The sequence below is a fragment of the Bos taurus genome, chromosome 13, assembly GCF_002263795.3.
Source record: "Bos taurus isolate L1 Dominette 01449 registration number 42190680 breed Hereford chromosome 13, ARS-UCD2.0, whole genome shotgun sequence".
Taxonomy (NCBI): Eukaryota; Metazoa; Chordata; class Mammalia; order Artiodactyla; family Bovidae; genus Bos; species Bos taurus.
Genome location: NC_037340.1, coordinates 32,281,155 through 32,300,978, shown reverse-complemented (window position 1 = coordinate 32,300,978; position 19,824 = coordinate 32,281,155). Strand labels below are relative to the sequence as shown.

The 19,824-nt window shown below is 35.6% G+C and overlaps 1 protein-coding gene across 1 annotated transcript in view; it reads right to left on the bottom strand.

Annotated features, from left to right (window-relative positions):
- Positions 1–19,824, bottom strand: part of MRC1 (mannose receptor C-type 1) — a 113,136-nt gene that overhangs the window by 52,277 nt on the left and 41,035 nt on the right. The window contains exons 7-11 of the mRNA XM_003586772.6: positions 18,115–18,300; positions 14,670–14,827; positions 11,964–12,074; positions 5,570–5,685; positions 3,540–3,688 (exon numbers count right to left, since the gene is read on the bottom strand). Of these exons, the coding sequence (XP_003586820.2) occupies positions 3,540–3,688; positions 5,570–5,685; positions 11,964–12,074; positions 14,670–14,827; positions 18,115–18,300 (720 nt within the window). The remainder of the gene's footprint in view (positions 1–3,539; positions 3,689–5,569; positions 5,686–11,963; positions 12,075–14,669; positions 14,828–18,114; positions 18,301–19,824) is intronic.

Below are 19,824 nucleotides of genomic sequence, written 5' to 3'. Positions count from 1 at the left end.
TTCAGTTCTCATTCCAATCCCAAAGAAGGGCAATGCCAAATAATGTTCAAACTACTGCACAATTGCACTCATTTCACATGCTAGCGAGGTAATGCTCAAAATCCTCCAAGCTAGGCTTCAACAGTATGTGAACTGAGAACTTCCAGATGTACAAGCTGGATTTAGAAAAGGCAGAGGAACCAGAAATCAAAGGGTTAATATTTTCTAAAGAATAAGTAGAATTTCTTCCTTAAGGTACCACAAGCACTGCCTTAGGAATGCTCCCATTATTGTCTATCATGGTTTGAGATCATTAAAACTGTTATTTTCTTAAGGATGGTATGGGGAGGGAGGAGGGAGGAGGGTTCAGGATGGGGAACACATGTATACCTGTGGCGGATTCATTTTGATATTTGGCAAAACTAATACAATTATGTAAAGTTTAAAAATAAAAATTAAAAGAAATAAAAAAAGAAAAAATATCAGGAATATCAAGAAAGTAGTGAATATTTTGATAAAATAGGGGTCTCAAATGCATATAATGGATATTAGGTCTAACAGTTTTAATTTCCCTATAAACATACATTTTCCATAACCTCAATGGAAGAATTTATAGGTATCTAGAGAAAAGAATATCATAGAAAATATTCCTTAGAAAATTATAATAGTTTGCTTTTTTTTCTTAAACTAGGATTGTAGACAAAGATGGGAGAATTCTTCTATAGTTAACAGATTTCTCAAGCAATTTTTTTAAAGTTTATTGATTTAAATGACTATATTTATAGTTAGAACTACTTAAAAGTTATATGTTCTGGTTGACTGGAAGAGATATTAATATTGAAAATTATGTTAGACTAAGATCTTTTAATTTTCTATTAAAGTTTTATAGTATTATATATTAGTTATAGCTCATTGCTTTTGATTATGCAACAAATTTTCTCATTTTATTTTTTAAAGTTATTACAATTATAATAATACAATTATTATAATATTGTACTAGTAGACCAAACTAGTATCCTAAAAGGGTTAATTTTCTGAAGCTGAAAATTCCTAAACATCATGTTGACTTTTATTGAGCATAGAAAATCAATTTGGTATGTGCCCAAAGTTCACAAATCCTATAATAATTACGGATTTTTTTCTTTTATGTTTTAAGGAAGTTGTTTTTTAAAATTAATTTTTATTTTATATTGGTGTATAGTTGATTTAAATTGTTGTGTTAGTTTCAAGTGTACAGCAAAAGTGATTCAGTTATACATACACTTATATACACTCTTTTTTGGATTCTTTTTCCCATAGAGGCCATTACAGACTATTGAGTAGAGCTCCCTGTGCTATACAACAGGTCCATATTAGTTATCTATTTTATATATGGTAGTTGTATAGCAATGGCAACTCACTCCAGTACTCTTGCCTGGAAAACCCCATGGACGAAAGAGCCTGGTGGACTGTCCATGGGGTCGCTAAGAGTTGGACACGACTGAGCGACTTCACTCTCACTTTTCACTTTCCTGCATTGGAGAAGGAAATGGCAACCCACTCCAGTGTTCTTGCCTGGAGAATCCCAGGGCCGGGGGAGCCTCGTGGGCTGACGTCTATGGGGTCACACAGAGTCGGACACGACTGAAGTGACTTAGCTGCAGCAGCAGCAGCAGTGTGTATAGGTCAATCCTAATCTTCCAGTTTATCCCTCCCTGCCCTTATCCCCTGGTAACCATATTTTTATTTTCTACATCTATAACTCTGTTTTGTAGATAAGTTCATCTGTGTCCTTAAAATTTTTTTATTTTATATTAGAGCATAGTAGATTAACAATGCTGTATTAATTTTAGGTATACAGCAAAGTGATTCATACATTCATTTTAAAATTCTTTAATGGATAAAGAAGCATATAAAATAAAATGTGGACCTACTAAGCTTCATAGTTTATTTCAAAATATCATTAAAATAGAACTTGAAAAACATTAGGATTTCTTACTGCTAAGATGAGAGAATCTTTGATTATTATACTTTTAAAGGCAGTATATGTTTAGTTTTAGAGAACTACACTTTCCCCAAAATATTTTCTCTATGATTGCTAATTCCCTATGACTGTGGTTTGATTTATTTTTATTCCCTAAGGATGTTCCTAGATTAATCTTTCAGTATCCTACTGCTAAATGATCAACACCAGTGAAATTAAGGCATGTGGTCTGGCAAGTAAAAATTATCACTCAAAAAAAAAAAATGCACTCAGCTCTTAATATACTACCCTGTTCTTTCAAAATAAACTTAAATCTTACTATTTTCCAGAATGTTCAATTAATTAAACAGAAATCACACTATCCAAATTACTGATCTATTTTCCTTATTGATGACTGAGGATACAAATTTTTAAAACTTCTGAAGATTTGAACTTATTAGGCCAAAGAGTTAATTTGCATACTTAAGCTCTATTATTCCTTCCATAGCTTTTTAACTAGGCACAATGAAACATTTGCTGTAAGGATGTTGAATTTCCTGAGTGCAGTCATACTGAATTACATCATAGGCTATGTCACCAGTGCATTAAAAAAAGCAAAAAATAATTTGAGTGTCTATTTCAGAAGCTCCTTATTAATGAAGGCAAATAAAAATTTATAGGGAGAAAGGGTGACCTCCATGCAAAGAGCATGGATTTGGGAATTACAAAGATTAGTCTAAATCCATGCTTATAAATTTTCCAAGTCCCAGTTTCCACCTCGACACAAGGAGGATACTGAAACTTAGCTTATGGGTTTTCTACAAGTATAAAACTAAATCCAAGTCATATACACTAAGTCCCCTACATACAATCAAATTCCATTCTGAGAGTGCATCTGTCAAGTCCAATTTGTTTGTAAGTGCAATAAAGTTAGCCTAGGAACCCAACTAACACAGATGGCTATATAGTACTGTACTATAATAGGTTGATAACACTTTTCACACAAATAATACATAAAAAAACAAAAATAAAGAAAACAATTTTAACATGACAGTACAGTACCTTGAAAAGTACAATAGTACAACAGCAGGCATCCAGCGGCACATTCACATCTTTGAAAGTTCGCCACTTGAGGGTTTGTATGGAGGGGACTTATTGTAAAGAGCTAACAGGGTGGCCCGTTCAAGATACTGAAATAATACATTCCACATAAGCACTCAGTCTTGTTCTACCACTGAAGCACAGTCATATTTCTGTTCATAGTCACATTGAAAGTTTTATACCCCCGAGGACAGTTTTAAGTTCTCAGAAATACGTGAATCAGTGGTCACCATGGAATCTTTCTGACCATTAAGGATTTCATCACTATTTCATAAATACTTCAAATAGAGTGGCACCAAATAACCTAGGAGTTTTCTCTTCCTTTTTATCTTAGACCACTGCACACTAATGGGAACATTTTTTAAAGAAAAAAGAGAGTGAAATAAAATATAATAAAATTTTAATAGTACAATGAATTTACAGAAGTCTATTTGGAAAGGTACATGAAGGAATCACAGATTTGGCCAAATGGATATGTGGGGTGAATGGAAGCCTGAAACGGAAGCCCTGCACATACCTGGCATATCTGAATTCCAGTGTGTGAACTGAACGCCTTCCTCGACGGTCCACTGAAAGGTGCCTTTGTGTTGTACATCGGAAAGTCCTATCCAAAAATATCTTTCAGGCCTCAATCCAACCAAACTAGTCAGAAAGGCTTGTTCATATCTTAAAAAAAAATTTAACTAAATTTTAGGAAAAAAGTGAATTTTTCTAATTATCCACATGAAAAACATCTCAATTGTATGCCTATGCTATCATTTAGTTGGCAAATCAAACCTATTATGTCCTATTTACTTGTCATTTAAGTTATGCAAATTTTCGCTACGGAAATGTGATCTTATGAAGGAAAAGTATCATACAGTTGACAGAATAAAATCATTCCAATGTACCCAAACTATTTCTCTCTATTTCTCATCAGACCCTCTGCTTATCCTGTTGCCTTTTAAAATACAATGTTTGAAAATCAATTCACTTTTCAAATATTTCAGATGCTCTACACAATTCTTGGTGAAGTAAGTGGAGAGGCTGCAACATTATTAAAGATAATACAATTAGAAAATTTGTGTCGATTTTCCCCTCAATTTCATTCCCATTTCTCAGCTCTGAAACAACAGAGAAAATTATCAAGAAATATAGAGAACTAGAGATTCAATCTCTAGAAAGAACTGGGAGCAGAATCACAAGCTCCAACATTTTTTCTCCCTCTGGATCTCATCTTTATATTTGGCGTCATCTGGTAATAATACACTGTGGTTAGTAAGGCAAACAAAATTTGTCCTAATTGATAAATGACAGTGATGCAGCAGCATACACAAAAAAGTCTCTCTTTGGGCAAAAGAAAAGTGATGTTCAAAATTTCCAGCAACAAGGGAATTGTAGATGGCTCTAGCACAAGCAGAGAGGAAATGGAGAGAAAACCACAATAACAGAACATTGGTTTGACCCTAGTCTGAATAATTTAATTCCCTAAACTGAACCAAAAAAAAAAAATTAAAAATAAGAAACTCAATTTTTCTTAAATGCCTAAACACCAAATTGAACCAAAGAGTTAGTGAGTTCCTGAACACAAATATCACAGAAAACACACACAAAAAAAGCAAACCTAAAATAGAAAATCTAGGGACATCCATGCTCCAGTAGACTCAAAGACCAACAAGATAGACCAGAACATGCTCCCAAGGTACTTAAAAATGTGTAGCTTACTTCCAGGTCATAAGATAAAAATTATCTATGTTCTGATTTTCAGAGGTGAGCAATGTATCAGACATTTAATTATACATGAAGAAAGAATGTTGAAATATAAGTTTTTTTATAAAGACTATATAAATTCTATGAACTCTATGACGTCTTTCATTTTATCAAAGAATTTTAATATCAATAGCATCTTCTAGATCTTATTGGGCCTGCTTTAAAAGGCCAAGAAATATAACTTACTGTATTAAAATTCAATAATTTTTACCCGTTTACTCCAAATCAAAATTAAATTTAAGTTTCTTGAAAAAAGTAGGAGAAAAATAAATACCGAAATCTCAAAGAAGGATAGAACGCTAGAAGTTAAAGGTTACATAAAATTCTCTATCTCCACATCATTTTCTGGACCTGCTAGTCTAGTAAGCCTAGAAAATCTCTCTGCTCCCTCTCACCCCCACTGGACTGCCAAGGGAAGTTCCTGTCTACCTTTTTTTATATTGGAGGTGGTAGTAAAAATAGAATGTTTGATTTCTTGAGATGATAAATTTTCCTTACTTTCTCTGCTTTAAAAACTTTTGAGATCTACTACATTAAAAAAGTTAGATATATAAACAACATTTACTGGAGTATTAGCAAATTGTTCTTGTTTTTTGGTACTAAAAGTAGCAAAATATTTTTTAGTGTTTGCAATGAAGAATCCAAATAAAAATATGATTTTTACTGCTTCTATATTTACAAACCATACTTCAAGATTCAGTGTAATTTACTCAGAAATTTAGAGCATACTGATATACTCTTCTGAAAATGTTTCATTATTTGATATATATATATATTTAAAATAGAATAGTTGCATACCTGTCTTCAACAGTTGTTAGGTAAGCCTTCTCACTTACACAGGTTTGGTTTGCTTCTGTAAATGTTGAAAGTGTGTGTCCAATCAAATAGCAGTAGAATCCATGCCTTTTCCAGCCCTATTAATATTATCAAGCAGAATATCATGCATATTTATTATATAATATTATTTTAATAATTTCTATATATTGAAACACAAATTGATAAACAATAGAAGCATGTAAATAACACAAATATCAGTAACTTGATATGCAATGAAAACAATTTATGTGAATAAAGAAAACGAGAGTGCATTGTTCCTCATAAGACGAATTATGATACAAAATGGGGGTAAGGGGAGTCATTCTTTCCATTCTGATGCAATTTTCAACAAAAACGATTTGTGAAATGTTTACCAGAGAAACTGAATGAAATGGGTAAGTTCTCAGTTTTAGAACAGGAAGCCACAGGAACTAATTTGCAGAATAACAAGCTTAGTTACCTACTGAAGACAGCAGTAGATGGTGAGTACAAAGCTGTGCCATCTGGTCAAAGGTTGCTGCTGCTAAGTCATTTCAGCCGTGTCCGACTCTGTGCGACCCCATAGACGGCAGCCCACCAGGCTCCCCCGTCCCTGGGATTCTCCAGGCAAGAACACTGGAGTGGGTTGCCATTTCCTTCTCCAATGCAGGAAAGTGACAAGTGAGAGTGAAGTCGCTCAGTCGTGTCTGACTCCTAGCAACCCCATGGACTGCAGCCCACCAGGCTCCTCCATCCATGGGATTTTCCAGGCAAGAGTACTGGAATAGGGTGCCATCGCCTTCTCCGGGTCAAAGGTTAGTACCTATCAAACTCCTGGCATCATAAATTGACATGGTTCCTCTCCCACAATTCAAACACATAGAAATGCTAAATAAAAACATGGCAATAAACAGAAAGTCCATACTAGAATTTGAGAGAAAGAAGGAAAAATCTTCAGGGTCAAAAATAAGTACTAGAGAACGAAAAAGCTGGAATAGAAAATGTACAAGCTGAGATTGTAGTTGCCCAGTCATATTTTAGACCAAGATTAAGGTCCTGAAGTTTATGGATTAGGGTTTTACTGTTCATACAGATTAAGATATTGGGCCATCAGCTCACCTGAGGCAGGGAGACAGAACTGATTGTTGTTGTTTAGTTACTAAGTTATCTCCGATTCTTCTACGATCCTGTGGACTGCAGCCTGCCAGGCTCCTCTGTCCCTGAGATTTCCCAGGCAAGAATACTGGAATGGGTTGCCATTTCCTTCTCTGGGGGATCCTCCCAACCTAGGGATTAAACCCACATCTCCTGCATTGGCAGGCGGGTTCTTTACCACTGAGCCATCAGGGAAGCCCATAGATCTGAAGTCCTTATGTAAAGATGATACCCATTCATGGTAGCCCCTCTGTGAAAGGAGAGCAAGAAAACACCACCCACAAAAACAGGAAATTAAGAGATCCTTGTCACTTGCTTGGGGATTTGGACACAGAAAGAAGAAAATTCTTCTGCTGAAAACAAGTACCAAGTCTGTGCCACACAAGTGGGTGCCAGTCCCAACTTTACGCTATCCACACTGTATGAGCCTCCATAGTCAAAACATGAAAAATAAAATACACAAAAGGAGAATCTTACAGGTGCTTTGAGAATTAAAACGCAAAATCACACAACAGAAATATTTCCACAACCCAGGTCATATAAGACTGTGACATTTGAGGGTAGGAGGAGATGGGATGGTGAACTAATTCACAACCAAAAATTATAAACCATCTAAGAAAAATGTCTCCTTTAAGGGAGAGTCAACAGTTTAACATAATAAAACCAAGTGGGAAAGAAGCATGGTATGGTGATTTAAGTGACAAAGGAAGAAAGATAATCAATGAGGAAAGATCAAAATACTATGAACAAAGAAAAACAGGATTTGACTACACACAAAAAAACCCAGAATTTCTAGAAAAGAAAAATATGAAGTTAAAAACTCAATGGCCAGATAAAGCATAGAAAATGTGGTTTCAGAAAGATTAGTAAGCTGACTGAATGTGGAAGAGAGATGAGACTATGAAAAGATGTTTAAAATCATATTGATAGAAAATATAGAAGATACAGAGGGCTTTCCCAGTGACTCAGCATTAAAGAACATGCCTGCAGTGCCAGAGACGCAGGAGACATGACTGAAGCAACTAAGCATGCATATTTGGTGAATGAGGTTGAAAAGCATCCTGAGAGAAGTTTGAGAAGCATTGAATAGAATGAATGACTGGTAATTTTCAAGAATGGAAAGATACAAATCCTCAAAATGAAGAGATACTCCACACCAAATGGAACCAATAAAGCAAATCCAAATCTCAACACATTATACTTACAGAGACAATGAAAAAACTATTAAAATCAATCAGAGAGAAAATACAGATTATCCACTTTTTTTAAATAAAAAAAGAAGAAGAATTAGTTTAATAGGAATTCCAATGGCAAAAATAAAGATCAGGAGAAAATGAAATAATATATATATAGTGCTGTCAGAAAACAGCTGTCAATCTAGAATTCTAAAATGACTTACCTAAATTACTATGCAGAGGGAAGATGAATTCAAGACATTTTCAAACACAGACAGAGAGTTTTCCACTCCCAAATCCCAGTGAAAAGAACTTCTGAAAGATTAACTTTGGCAAGAAAGTAAAGTCAAGAGGAGTAAGTGAGCTAGAAGTCTACACTGAGCAAAGAAGTCAATAAATGTCAGTAAATCCAGATCTAACTGCCTGGACAAATAGCAAAGATAACTAATTGGAAGTGGGAAGCTAAAGAATGGAATAGTAACAAGATCTGTAGTTTAGTTAACCATATTGTATCCATGCCAACCACCTGTTGTGATCATGTACTCTGGTTAGATAAGACGCTATCGTTGGCAGAAGTCGAGTGCAGACTTCTCAGTACTCTTTTTTTTTAAACTTCTCGTGAGTCTAACATTATTTCAAATTTTAAAAGACTCTGAATTATAAGTGGAATAATAACATTCATTTTGTTCAGGAGGCAGAGAAAGAGACTGGTTAACTTCAAGACAAGAATGCATGTTAAAAATATAAGATTAACCATTTTGAAAAAAAAAAAAAAAAGCAGTAAAAATGTAGAATTTCCCAAAAGGGGCTTCCCTTGTGGCTCAGATTGTAAAGAATCTGCAATGTGTGAGACCTGGATTTGATCCCTGGGTCGGGACTAGCCCCTGGAGAAGGGAATGGCTACCCACTCCAGCACTCTTCCCTGGAGAATTCCATGGACAGAGGAGCCTGGCAAGCTGCAGTCCATGGAGTCTCAAAGAGTCTGACACAACTGGGCAACTTTCACTTTTTTCAGAGGAGGGAAAGGGGGAATATATATTCATTAGAACCAATGTGAACCAATGTTATGCACAAAAAGAGAAAAAAGAAAGAAAGCAGAACGGTAAACAAAATAAAGCACATAATAATATGGTGGGAACAAATCCAAATAGATTGGTACGCGAAACAAATCTAAGCTCATGTCTTCACCAGTTAAAAGCCAGAGTTCCTCAAATTAGATTAAAATGAAAATGCAGATATTCATTTACAAGGGCCATTCTTAAACTACAGCTACATAGCACAATTAAAAGCAATCAGCTGGAAAACAGGATTCTGGGCAAACACCAAACAGAAGATAGCTTCTGTGGCAATATTATTTAAAATTGACTTTATGGTAAAAAACATTATTATGAATGAAGAAAATAACTACATAATTAAAGGACTGATTCTCCAGAAAGATATAAATACATATGAAAAGTATACAAGACAAAACTTGATAGAATCACAATAAGAATATTATATCAAACAGATGAAATATTAGTAATATATAATATCTGGATAATATAATTTCTATGTTTTATCAGTGCTCATTCAGTCATGTCTGACTCTTTGAAATCCCATGGTCTGTATGAGATCCCATCTATGTGTTCAAGCATAGATGGAATATTTAGAAAAACTGATTATGAACTAGATAATGAAGAAAATCTCAACAACTAACAACAAAAACTTTATATGAGCACAATGCAGTGGAATGAAAATCAATAGTACCTCCCAATTATTTAGAAACTAAAACACAAAACTGCCATTACTGCCACCAAAACTTCCACCAGCATGAAAACACACACATATACACATACACACCCCAGTTCACAGGTCAAAGAATCTCAATGGAAACAAAACATATTTAGAATTGAATCATAAAGAAATCCCACATAATACATGGTGTCTGGTCCATGGTTTCAATTCCACCTTTTACTTCTCATAAGCATTTGAAAAAACCAGTCACTTTAATGTCACATCCATTCATTCCACTATCTAAAGCTCATGATGGTATGTTTTATAATTTTGGATTTCAAACTCATCTGTGGGATTCTCAATCAGCCTGGAGAAGGGGTCTTCTAAAGAGGATTTACACGTGCATCTATCAGACATCCAGGAATATTAGCAACTCAGGACCACTTCATGTTAATTTCTTAAATCAAGGTTTCCCACAGAGATAGCAATGGATTGCAAACTGAATCCCAGATCTTGATCATAGAAGGTCTGTAGTTTTGAACTTTCAAAAATACTCCCAAAACACCAAGTACCCAGGCTCAGACCAAAAAAAAAAAAAAAACAAAACCTCTGTTATCTTCTTTTGCCAGCAAGTGGTTTTTTTTTCCTAGTCTTCCCAATGATCTGAGGAAACCACTGCCTAAAGCATGTGTTTTTAAAAACTTGCCAAATTAATATCTCTAAGTCTTTGCTTCCTCTCCTGTCTAATTAGAAATGTAATATTTATCTTTTAGGGCTTCCTTGGTGGCTCAGTGGTAAAGAATCCGTCTGCCAATGCAGGAGAGTTGGGTCCAATCCATGAATCAGGAAGATCCCTTGGAGAAGCAAATGGCAACCCACTCCACTATTCTTGCCTGGGAAATCCCATGGACAGAGGAACTTGGTGGGCTACAGGCCATGAGATCACAAAACAATCAGACATGGTTTGGCAACTAAACAACAAAATTAATCTTTTAAGACTATTGAAAGCAAAATAACCACACTCAACAAACAATTGGCTGATACTTTCTTCCTTTTCTTATTACCAACCTAATGATTAAATTGGATTTTATCAGTGATTGTAGACAGTTAATAGAAAAAATATATATAAAAAAATTTTGATTGCATAGAAGTAATAAAATTTACTTTCCCGGTGGCTCAGACAGTAAAGATCTGCCCACAATGTGGGAGACCCAGGTTCGAGCCCTGAGTCAGGAAGATCCCCTGGAGAAGGGAATGGCAACCCATTCCAGTATGCTTGCCTGGAGAATTCCATGGACAGAGGAATCTGGCAGGCTACAGTCAATGGCATCACAAAGAGTCGGACATGCCTGGGCTACTTTCACTTCACTTCACTTCAGTAAAATTTAAGGACTGGTTTATTAATTACAGAAAGTTACAATAATAGACAATCTCCTGTATATGCACATGATTAAGTAAAGAATATATAAGTGTACTGGTGGTGAAACCAGCAGTGAAAGTCTAAGAACTTGGCAGGAGACTTGGGTTCTTAACTTCCCTCTGTGTGACTTGAAAAAGTTATCACTTCTCTGGCTGAAATTTCCAGAATGCAAAATTTAAATGGGGGTTTTCAATAGTCACTAAGATATTCTTTCTATCTCTCACATTCTGTGATTTTCTGTGTCTGCTCTATTTTTCTTTATGGTTTAATGGTATAGTACTCAATTATGTTTCATGAATTCTGGTGTTTGTTATAAGATAATTTGATCATAACGTGACACTCTTGGACAGAAAATCAGTTGCTACTTTATTTTTATCCAAGAGAAGTGAGAAAGGAAAAAAGAGGAAGATGGGCAACTCAGCAATCAAACAGGAAAATGATAACCATACACCCTGTGTTTTTGTAGCTTCTTTGCGTTTTCAGAAACTGTTTCACAGAAATAATCTACTTTAACCTCAAAGAAAGATAAGACTTGCTAGGAGGTATTACTAACCACGGTGCAGCTGAGATTGAAGCACAATAGGATTGCATAGCTTGACTTGGCTTAGCTGAATTACTACTAGCTACCACCAGCTGGAATGTAGACCTCCTGCCTTCTAGATCCTCAGAGATTCCCAGAGATGAATCCCCACCAAGAACAAGGTCACCAGAAATATTAAAAATGGAAAAAATGACTAAGGATAATTTGCTGGCTACAACTTAAGGTTATCCACTAGAGATGTCCTTGACAATGCACTGGGTCAAAGATTAGCAATACCTTGAAGCTGAAGCATTTGGCTACTATGACGATTAAGTACTTCAACAGACAAAAATAAGCTAAGTCTATCACATCGACTTTGCTGATCTGAAACCATGGGGTGCGTTCTATACTCACTTTCTGGCAGCCTGCTTCCACTTCCACTACTCCTGGAGTTTGGGCTTGTGATTTCATCTTACAGATGTAACCAAGAGGCCGTTCGCATGCCCGATCTGCCCAGTACCCATCCTGCAGAAAGCAAGGGGGAAAAAATCTTAATGATTATCAGTTGTTTGACCTTGATGCTATTTTCTTATAATTGTGCCTCTGAAAAGGGAAACAAAGATTCGAGGTTATTAAGAGAAAAAGGCATCTATGAAGAGGAAAAGTAAGTGGATATTTTACCAGGAAACTGCAAATTTGACTTCGGCTACAAAGATGTAGCCAAATCAAGATTGCTGGGAGAAATATCAGTAACCTCAAATATGCAGATGACACCACCCTTATGGCCGAAAGCAAAGAAGAACTAAAGAGCCTCCTGATGAAAGTAAAAGAGGAGAGTGAAAAAGTTGGCTTAAAACTCAACATTCAGAAAACTAAGATCATGGCATTTCATCCCATTACTTCATGGCAAATAGATGGGGAAACAATGGAAATAGTGACAGACTTTACTTTTTTGGGCTCCAAAAGCATTGCAGATGGTGACTGAAGCCATGAAATTAAAAGACGCTTGTTCCTTGGAAGAAAAGTTATGACCAACCTAGACAGTATATTAAAAAGCAGAGATATTACTTTGCCAACAAAGGTCCATCTAGTCAAAGCTATGGTTTTTCCAGTAGTCATGTATGGATGTGAGAGTTGGACTATAAAGAAAGCTGAGCACCGAAGAATTGATGCTTGTGAACTGTGGTATTGGAGAAGACTCTCAAGAGTCCCTCGGACAGCAGGGAGATCCAACCAGTCCATCTTAAAGGGAATCAGTCCTGAATATTCATTGAAAGGACTGATGCTGAAGGTGAAACTCCAATACTTTGGCCACCTGATGCCAAGAACTGACTCATTTGAAAAGACCCTAATGCTGGGAAAGATTGAAAGCAGGAGGAGAAGGGGACAACAGAGGATGAGATGGTTGGATGGCATCACTGACTCCGTGGACATGAGTTTGAGTAAACTCCGGGAGTTGGTGATGAACAGGGAAGCCTGGCATGCTGCAGTCCCTGGGGTCACAAAGAGTCGGACACAACTGAGCAACTGAACTGAACTGACAAAGATGTAGGAAGAAACTGTAGCCACAGTTTGTTTTTATATATTCACTGTCAGGTCACAATGGAGAAGGACCTAGATAGAAATTAAAAATGCTCATAAGCTCTTAAGTGATGGTTCAACAGAAGGTTTGCACACAGCCTCCTCATCCATCCCAACCAGCAGCTGTTTTCAAGTTAAGTGAGTACATTTATTTATTTATTTATTTTTGGCCAAACCATGTAGTATGCAGGATCTTACTTCCCTGACCAGGGATTGAACCCAAGCTCCCTTGCAGTGAAAACCTGGAGTCTTAACTGCTGGGCCACCAGGGAAGTCCCAGAGTACACATAAAGCCATGCAGAAAGAACAGTCCCATGCAACACACCCAACCTGAAAACATTATTCTTCCCTCCCTTCTTCCTATTTCTATTGATGAGGGTCCTCTATGAACTTAAAGTGGCATCTTTCATTCTGCTTCAAATTCTACCTTTTCTATCTTCCCTAGAGATTTCACATTAAATGAGTGCTCATCCCCTTCCCTCAATTGCTAAACACCTTGAAAAGTGGTTTTCTGTACTCTTTGACTTAATCCTCACATTTCACTCAGTCTCAGCCACTACAATCTGGTACTCAGCTCTTCAGCCAGCATAATATTTGCAAACTACAGATTTGGTTTGCTGCTCCTGGGCTAATGCATGTTTTCTCTTTGCCAGTACTTTTCCTACCCACCTCTCCACCTCTCACTCCATGCTTTCAGCCATACTGTCTTTCGAGTTCTCAATAAGAACAAAGCTCTCTGGTTTCCTCTTCCCAGGATACTCTTCTGCCTATTCTTTCAGTAATTAATACATATTCTTTCCTTAAGCTTTCAATTTTTCACTGTGAAACCAACCACAATGACAAAAACTGTAGCTAATACTTACTGAACACCAAGTTTGGGCCGGGGACAGTGCACATTATATGTGTTAATCCATTTAATCTTTATACCTACCATGTGAGCTGGGTACAATTATACTCATTTTACAAACAAGGAAATGTTTTGCATTAAAACCCAGCCTCTTAACCACCATGTTCATTGTTTATTAACAAAAAATAACTTGATGATATACTTCATAGCTAAACTGCCTGATTTCCAACATGGAAGCCATCGTTTCAGAGTTGACACTTCTGTGTAACCTAAAATAACAAAAGTCGCTCTCCAAGCACAGACTCAAGGTTGTAGGACCCAGGATAGATCTAACCAGGTCTACATCCACTCGGAGCAACCAGCTGAAAGTAGAACCAAAGTTCTGAAACTTGTTTAATCAAGCCATATAATCATATGGCATGATTTAGGATTTAGAACCAAACGCAAACAATATGAGCATTCGTACTGGTTAATTTAATCTTTGAAATGACAGTTTATCTGCTGCTTTTCTGGTCTTCTTGAAAATGACTTGGCCAAGATACTCAAGAGACTGAATCTGAATTCTAGTTCAACTTTGATCTATGTCAACTCATTAGGATAGAAACAATGGAAACAATGATATATAATAAGTGGGGCAAAAGGAAAATTCTCCTGTGGCTTTTGCTAGATATCACTAATTAAAAATGTCTTACTTTGCCTTTCATCACTGCACAGTCTTCTTGCCTGTTGTTTTCATGACTTGGTTCTCCATGAAGCCATTTGGTAAAAGTTACAGGGGTGCCATCACTCCATTCAAAGTACATTTGAATCTTGATGTCATTTAAGCCAATCCATAACTCATCACTTGGCTCTAAACAGGAAGAAAAGCACAGAAGCAATTTACACAAAGTTTTCTTTCCAAAGATCAAAAGGTTATCAGGAAAGGAAGACCCCTTCTTTATCAACAATTCTTTTGATATTACAACTATCATAATATACCATCCACTTGCAAGTTAAATGGATCTACCTCTGTAGCCTGAGATGTCAATGACATTTTGTGTTGTCAGTTTTAGTTTAAAATATGTAATATATGGGGAGGGAGGAGGGAGTGGGGTTTAGGATGGGGAACATGTGTATACTTGTGGTGGATTTGTGCTGATGTATGGCAAAACCAATACAATATTGTAAAGTAATTAACCTCTAATTAAAATAAATATATATTAAAAAATATGTAATGTATTCTTCACATTGTGAAGGTGACTGTACTCTTTTTTTTGTGTGCTACTGCAGATTTAATCTCCTGAGAGTTGTTAAAATGAAACTGAAGTAGATCTATCATTACCCTCTATTTTGTGAAACTGTTTTTTTGTTATAAATAATTTACTATAACCAATCAAACTCATGGTGCTGGAAATATATAGTTTATTTATACATAAATCTATTTGACTACTATTAAATCTTAGTGTAGTGAAGGTTTTAAAATAAAAACTTTAAAAACCACTTCTATTTTACTAACAAGGTTGTTACCAAGAAAATTCTAGGTGTTTCTGTTAAAGTTTATTCACTGTAATAGAAGTTAAAATGATCCATACAGTAAGAAGATGTATCAACGGAATAAATGGACTCTCTTGGCATTTAGCACTTATTAGTCTATAAAATATAAATGAATCCATCATCACTGTCACCACAAAATACCAGAAAAACCCAAACAAACAAAAGTTAGAATAAAAAACTACCAGGTATAGACATAAAAGGTAATCATTCTGTTCTGAAATTCTATGAAAAGCATCATTGATTTTATCAGGAATTGTAATTCTAAAAGTTCTAAATAGCATAAGCATAAATGGGATAAAATTGAAGGCCTGCAATCTCACAGCTAAAATCATACACATTTCCACATTTTTAAAAATTGGAGGCATACACAATTCAACATGTGTTTAAGTTATCTCCCTGGAATTCCATCATGGATGCTTGATCTATGTTCTTTAAACAGTTAAATAAAATTATTTGTCAACAGATTGTAAAGATGTTGTATTAATAGTAGAAAGTGAGAAATATGCCACATCTTATAGGAATTTCCCTAAATGGTGTAGCCTCTTCCTCCTAAAAGCTGTCACTCAGCTTTGCTTTTGGAGAAGTCCCTGGCTGGCCCAGTGTCAGCCCCAGCAGATGTTTCCAGCACCATGAGGCATGAATGGCTTTGCCAAGATGATCCCTTTTCCTTTCACTTAATTTGGCAGATCATGATCTGTGAGCAGCAAATATAGGCTCCAAAATGACCTCATGTAACTCCTCAAGGTTTTTAGGTTCAAGATCAATGAAAACCTAAACTCTCAAGTCCCACAGTTTTAACAGAGTAATGAGGGTCCAATAAACATTTTTCTCACTAAACTGTTCTCCCATCTAGCTTTTTGTAGTTCATACGCACAAACTTGATCCTATAAAAATATTTAAGATGTGAGCATAATGTTGTTAGACAAAGTTTTTTGTAAATCTGTTAAGTAAACTGTCTTAATGGAGTCAAAATTTATATATGTAGGTTCCAACTTATCCACTGTATTTCCATGATTAACATGAAAGATATTGTCTCAACTAGCTAAAAAAGGTTTTCTAGGCTTTTGACTCAGAAACAATTTTTTTTCAGAGGTTAAGGAGGGAATTTTTTATTAAAGTGTAGTTGGAAAGTTTGACATTTTAGGAAAAGAAACACTAATTTTAACTTTATTACTTATTTTTTATTAATATTATTTGCATGGTTTTAAAGAAATAAATCTTTATCAATAATAAAAAGGGAAGTTTCTCCAGTGAAAATTTACTAATTCTCTAGCTGAGTTTAAAAGAAACCTTCCTCATCCAAATTCAAAATAACTACAGCAACAAATATATAAGGTTCTCCTTTATAATAGACCATATTATATAAAGTAGAGAAAATTTGCACATTAGCCCTACAGCCTCTTAAACTGTTTTCCACTGACTCACTTGAAAAGTTTATCACCTACTATAAGCATCATGCCATCTGTGTCGTGATATTATTCAGATATCTTGGTTTTGATTACATTATTATTGTGTAGTCTAGGTGTTCCAGGGTAGGTAAATATAGAGTAATCAAGAAATTTACAAGTTAGTCGAACATCATCACCCTACTAAATTCAGTGAGGTGAGCAGAGGAGGAAGGATTCCATTCAGCCAAGCACTAACAGCAGCAGTGTTGGGGATCTTTTGTACTTGTCTGAGACTAATTTATCTCATCTGTTTGTTCATTGTTTTATTCTTCTCCCCTATCCCCACTCCTATCAATTTTCATACAGTAAGTGTCAGGAAGCATTCCCAGCATCACCATCATCCATTTCCTCTTGTTTTGCTCTCTGGAAATGAACAGGTCCAGCTATTCAGCAATCTCATCAGTGGAAGAAGAAAATGATCATCATTTAATCAGCAAGTACCATGGGGTGTCCATCATTATTATATCCTTCCTCACCCTCCTCCTCTTCAGGATAAGCATTCCCAAGTCCTTTACCCACTTTTCAATTGTTTCTGATAGAGCCAATTTTTGAAAACTTTACAATATGTTAGTTTTCTATATTTTCTACATTTACTCTGTATCTCTTAGATTATAGTCCTAAAGTGGATATATGAATTACTTCAAAAGGTTTAGGCCACTATCTAACCACTCCAATCAAACATCTTCTTGATTTTTCTGCTCATCATTCTAGCAGAATCAGCTAGATTAACAGAGAAAATAAACTCCAAAGGATGAGATAGTTCATTTAGAGACCTTTCCTGTGAGAGAAAATATCGGCCTTAAAATAGAAATACCTCCATACACACAAATTCCAATAAGTGAAATATTGTTCACAAGTTTAAAGAAGACTGCTCTAAATCCAGGTTTTATATAGAAAAACAATATTTTAAAAGCTATGCATAAGCTGATTCCTTGTTAAAGGAAAAAATCAAATGTTCTCTCAGTGATAGAAATTCTTTAAGTTACTATGCAATTTTTATATTTTAGGCATAATTAATATTTGTCACTAAGTTTATTGAATTGTTAATTTGAATTTATCTAGATTATAAAATTTAACATTTATGATTAAATTTTCCAGAGACAGATTGTAAGTCGGGAAGACAAGAGTCAAGCATATTATAGATGGAAGTTCTTACCATAGCCCAGCTGAGAGATAATAAAGTCAAATTCCTCAATGCTGTGGATACTTGCTAGGTCACCACCCTCCTTCCTACATGCTCTTAAGGCATCTCTTTGTATTTTCTTCTCCTCTCTGTAAATCTTGTAACAGTGACCTGCATATGGCCACCACTGACTTGGGCAGTTGGTAGGCACATCACTTTCTAGAAAAAAAAAGAGTTTGGAAAACACTTTAAAAGAGTTTTAATTGTAACAATATTTTCTATTAATAACATTCTCTATAGTAAACAGTTCATTATTATAGGCAGATACAGCTAATAGTTATTTTCTGTTTTTTGGCATAGGTATTCATAAAATATAGAGAAGAATGTGTTTGATATTAGACTAAAAATGATATGGAAGCCATCTTCCACTATAAAATGAAGCCAAATGAGAAATCTCTTTTACTTTTCAATTATGCATACAAGGCCACATGAAGATACAATAGATTATCTCTTTTTGTATTTTATCATCAGTAGACCTGTCCTAGCCATGTCCTATAAATATATTGGAGGCACAGATTTCAAGGGGACTTTCCTGGTGGTCCAGTGGTTAAGAATCTGCCTTGCAATGCAGGGGACATGGGTTTGATCCCTGGTTGGGGAACTAAGATCCCACATGCCACGGGGCAACTAAGCCTGTGTGCCACAACTAGACAGTCCGTGCTCTGCAACAAAGATCTTGCATGCTGCAACTGAGACCCAATGCAGCCAAATAAATAAATCTTTCAAAAAGATTTCAATTTACTTCTCTTCTATGGACATTAGGGAGCCACTCATTCCTCAGAGGAGGGCAAAACTCATAATGCAATCAGGAGAAAAATGTGTTGACACAGGGCACAGAATGGGTAGGAGGTAGGGGAGTCACCAAGGAGCTTCTGAAACCATGGTACTGTGAGCTGGCCACCTGTGCCTCTGAACCAACTCACTGCCACTGACTTTCTCCCAAAAGATGACATGTGACATTGCAGAAATCACAAGGATTTCAATTCCAAAGTCTTTCAGCCAAAATCTGAATTTGCCATGAGCAAATCACATCACATGAACCAAACTATCCATATATATAAAAAATTGTAAATAATATTAATACTAATATTAAACTACCCATCCTCACTGTGTTCTTCTGCACTGGAAAACATTTGAGATAATATGACTATAAATTATAAACATGACAACAATGATGATTTAATCAAATCAGTAATAGTGACCAATATCCTATTTGTTGCTACTAACAGTTAGGGTCAAATTTCATAACCTTGATGATTGATACATTACAAACATGTACTATAATAGTAATGAGTGGGGGAAGGGACAGTAACGACATCTGAAGGCAGGAGACTCACTTTATTTGTCCCCATACGTCCTAAAATGACATAGGGCCTGGCACAGAATAAATGTGATGAATATTTGTCAGGAAAATAATTGAAGTTATATTTAATACAAAAAGCTTATTATTACCATTTTATGGATACTATTTTAGAGAGCAACTGAGCAATATATCCTGCTTAAAGAGGAACTATATTGTCAAATAAATGTCAATCTCTATAAGTTTGATATGAAATATTCTCAAATGTACTGCCTTAGTAAAGTTTCAATATAAGGTATCTTTGTCATTTGATGCATTGGTCCAATATTCTCTCAAAGTCTGGGACTGTTTGCATCACCTTTGTATAAGCTCAAGATTTTGTG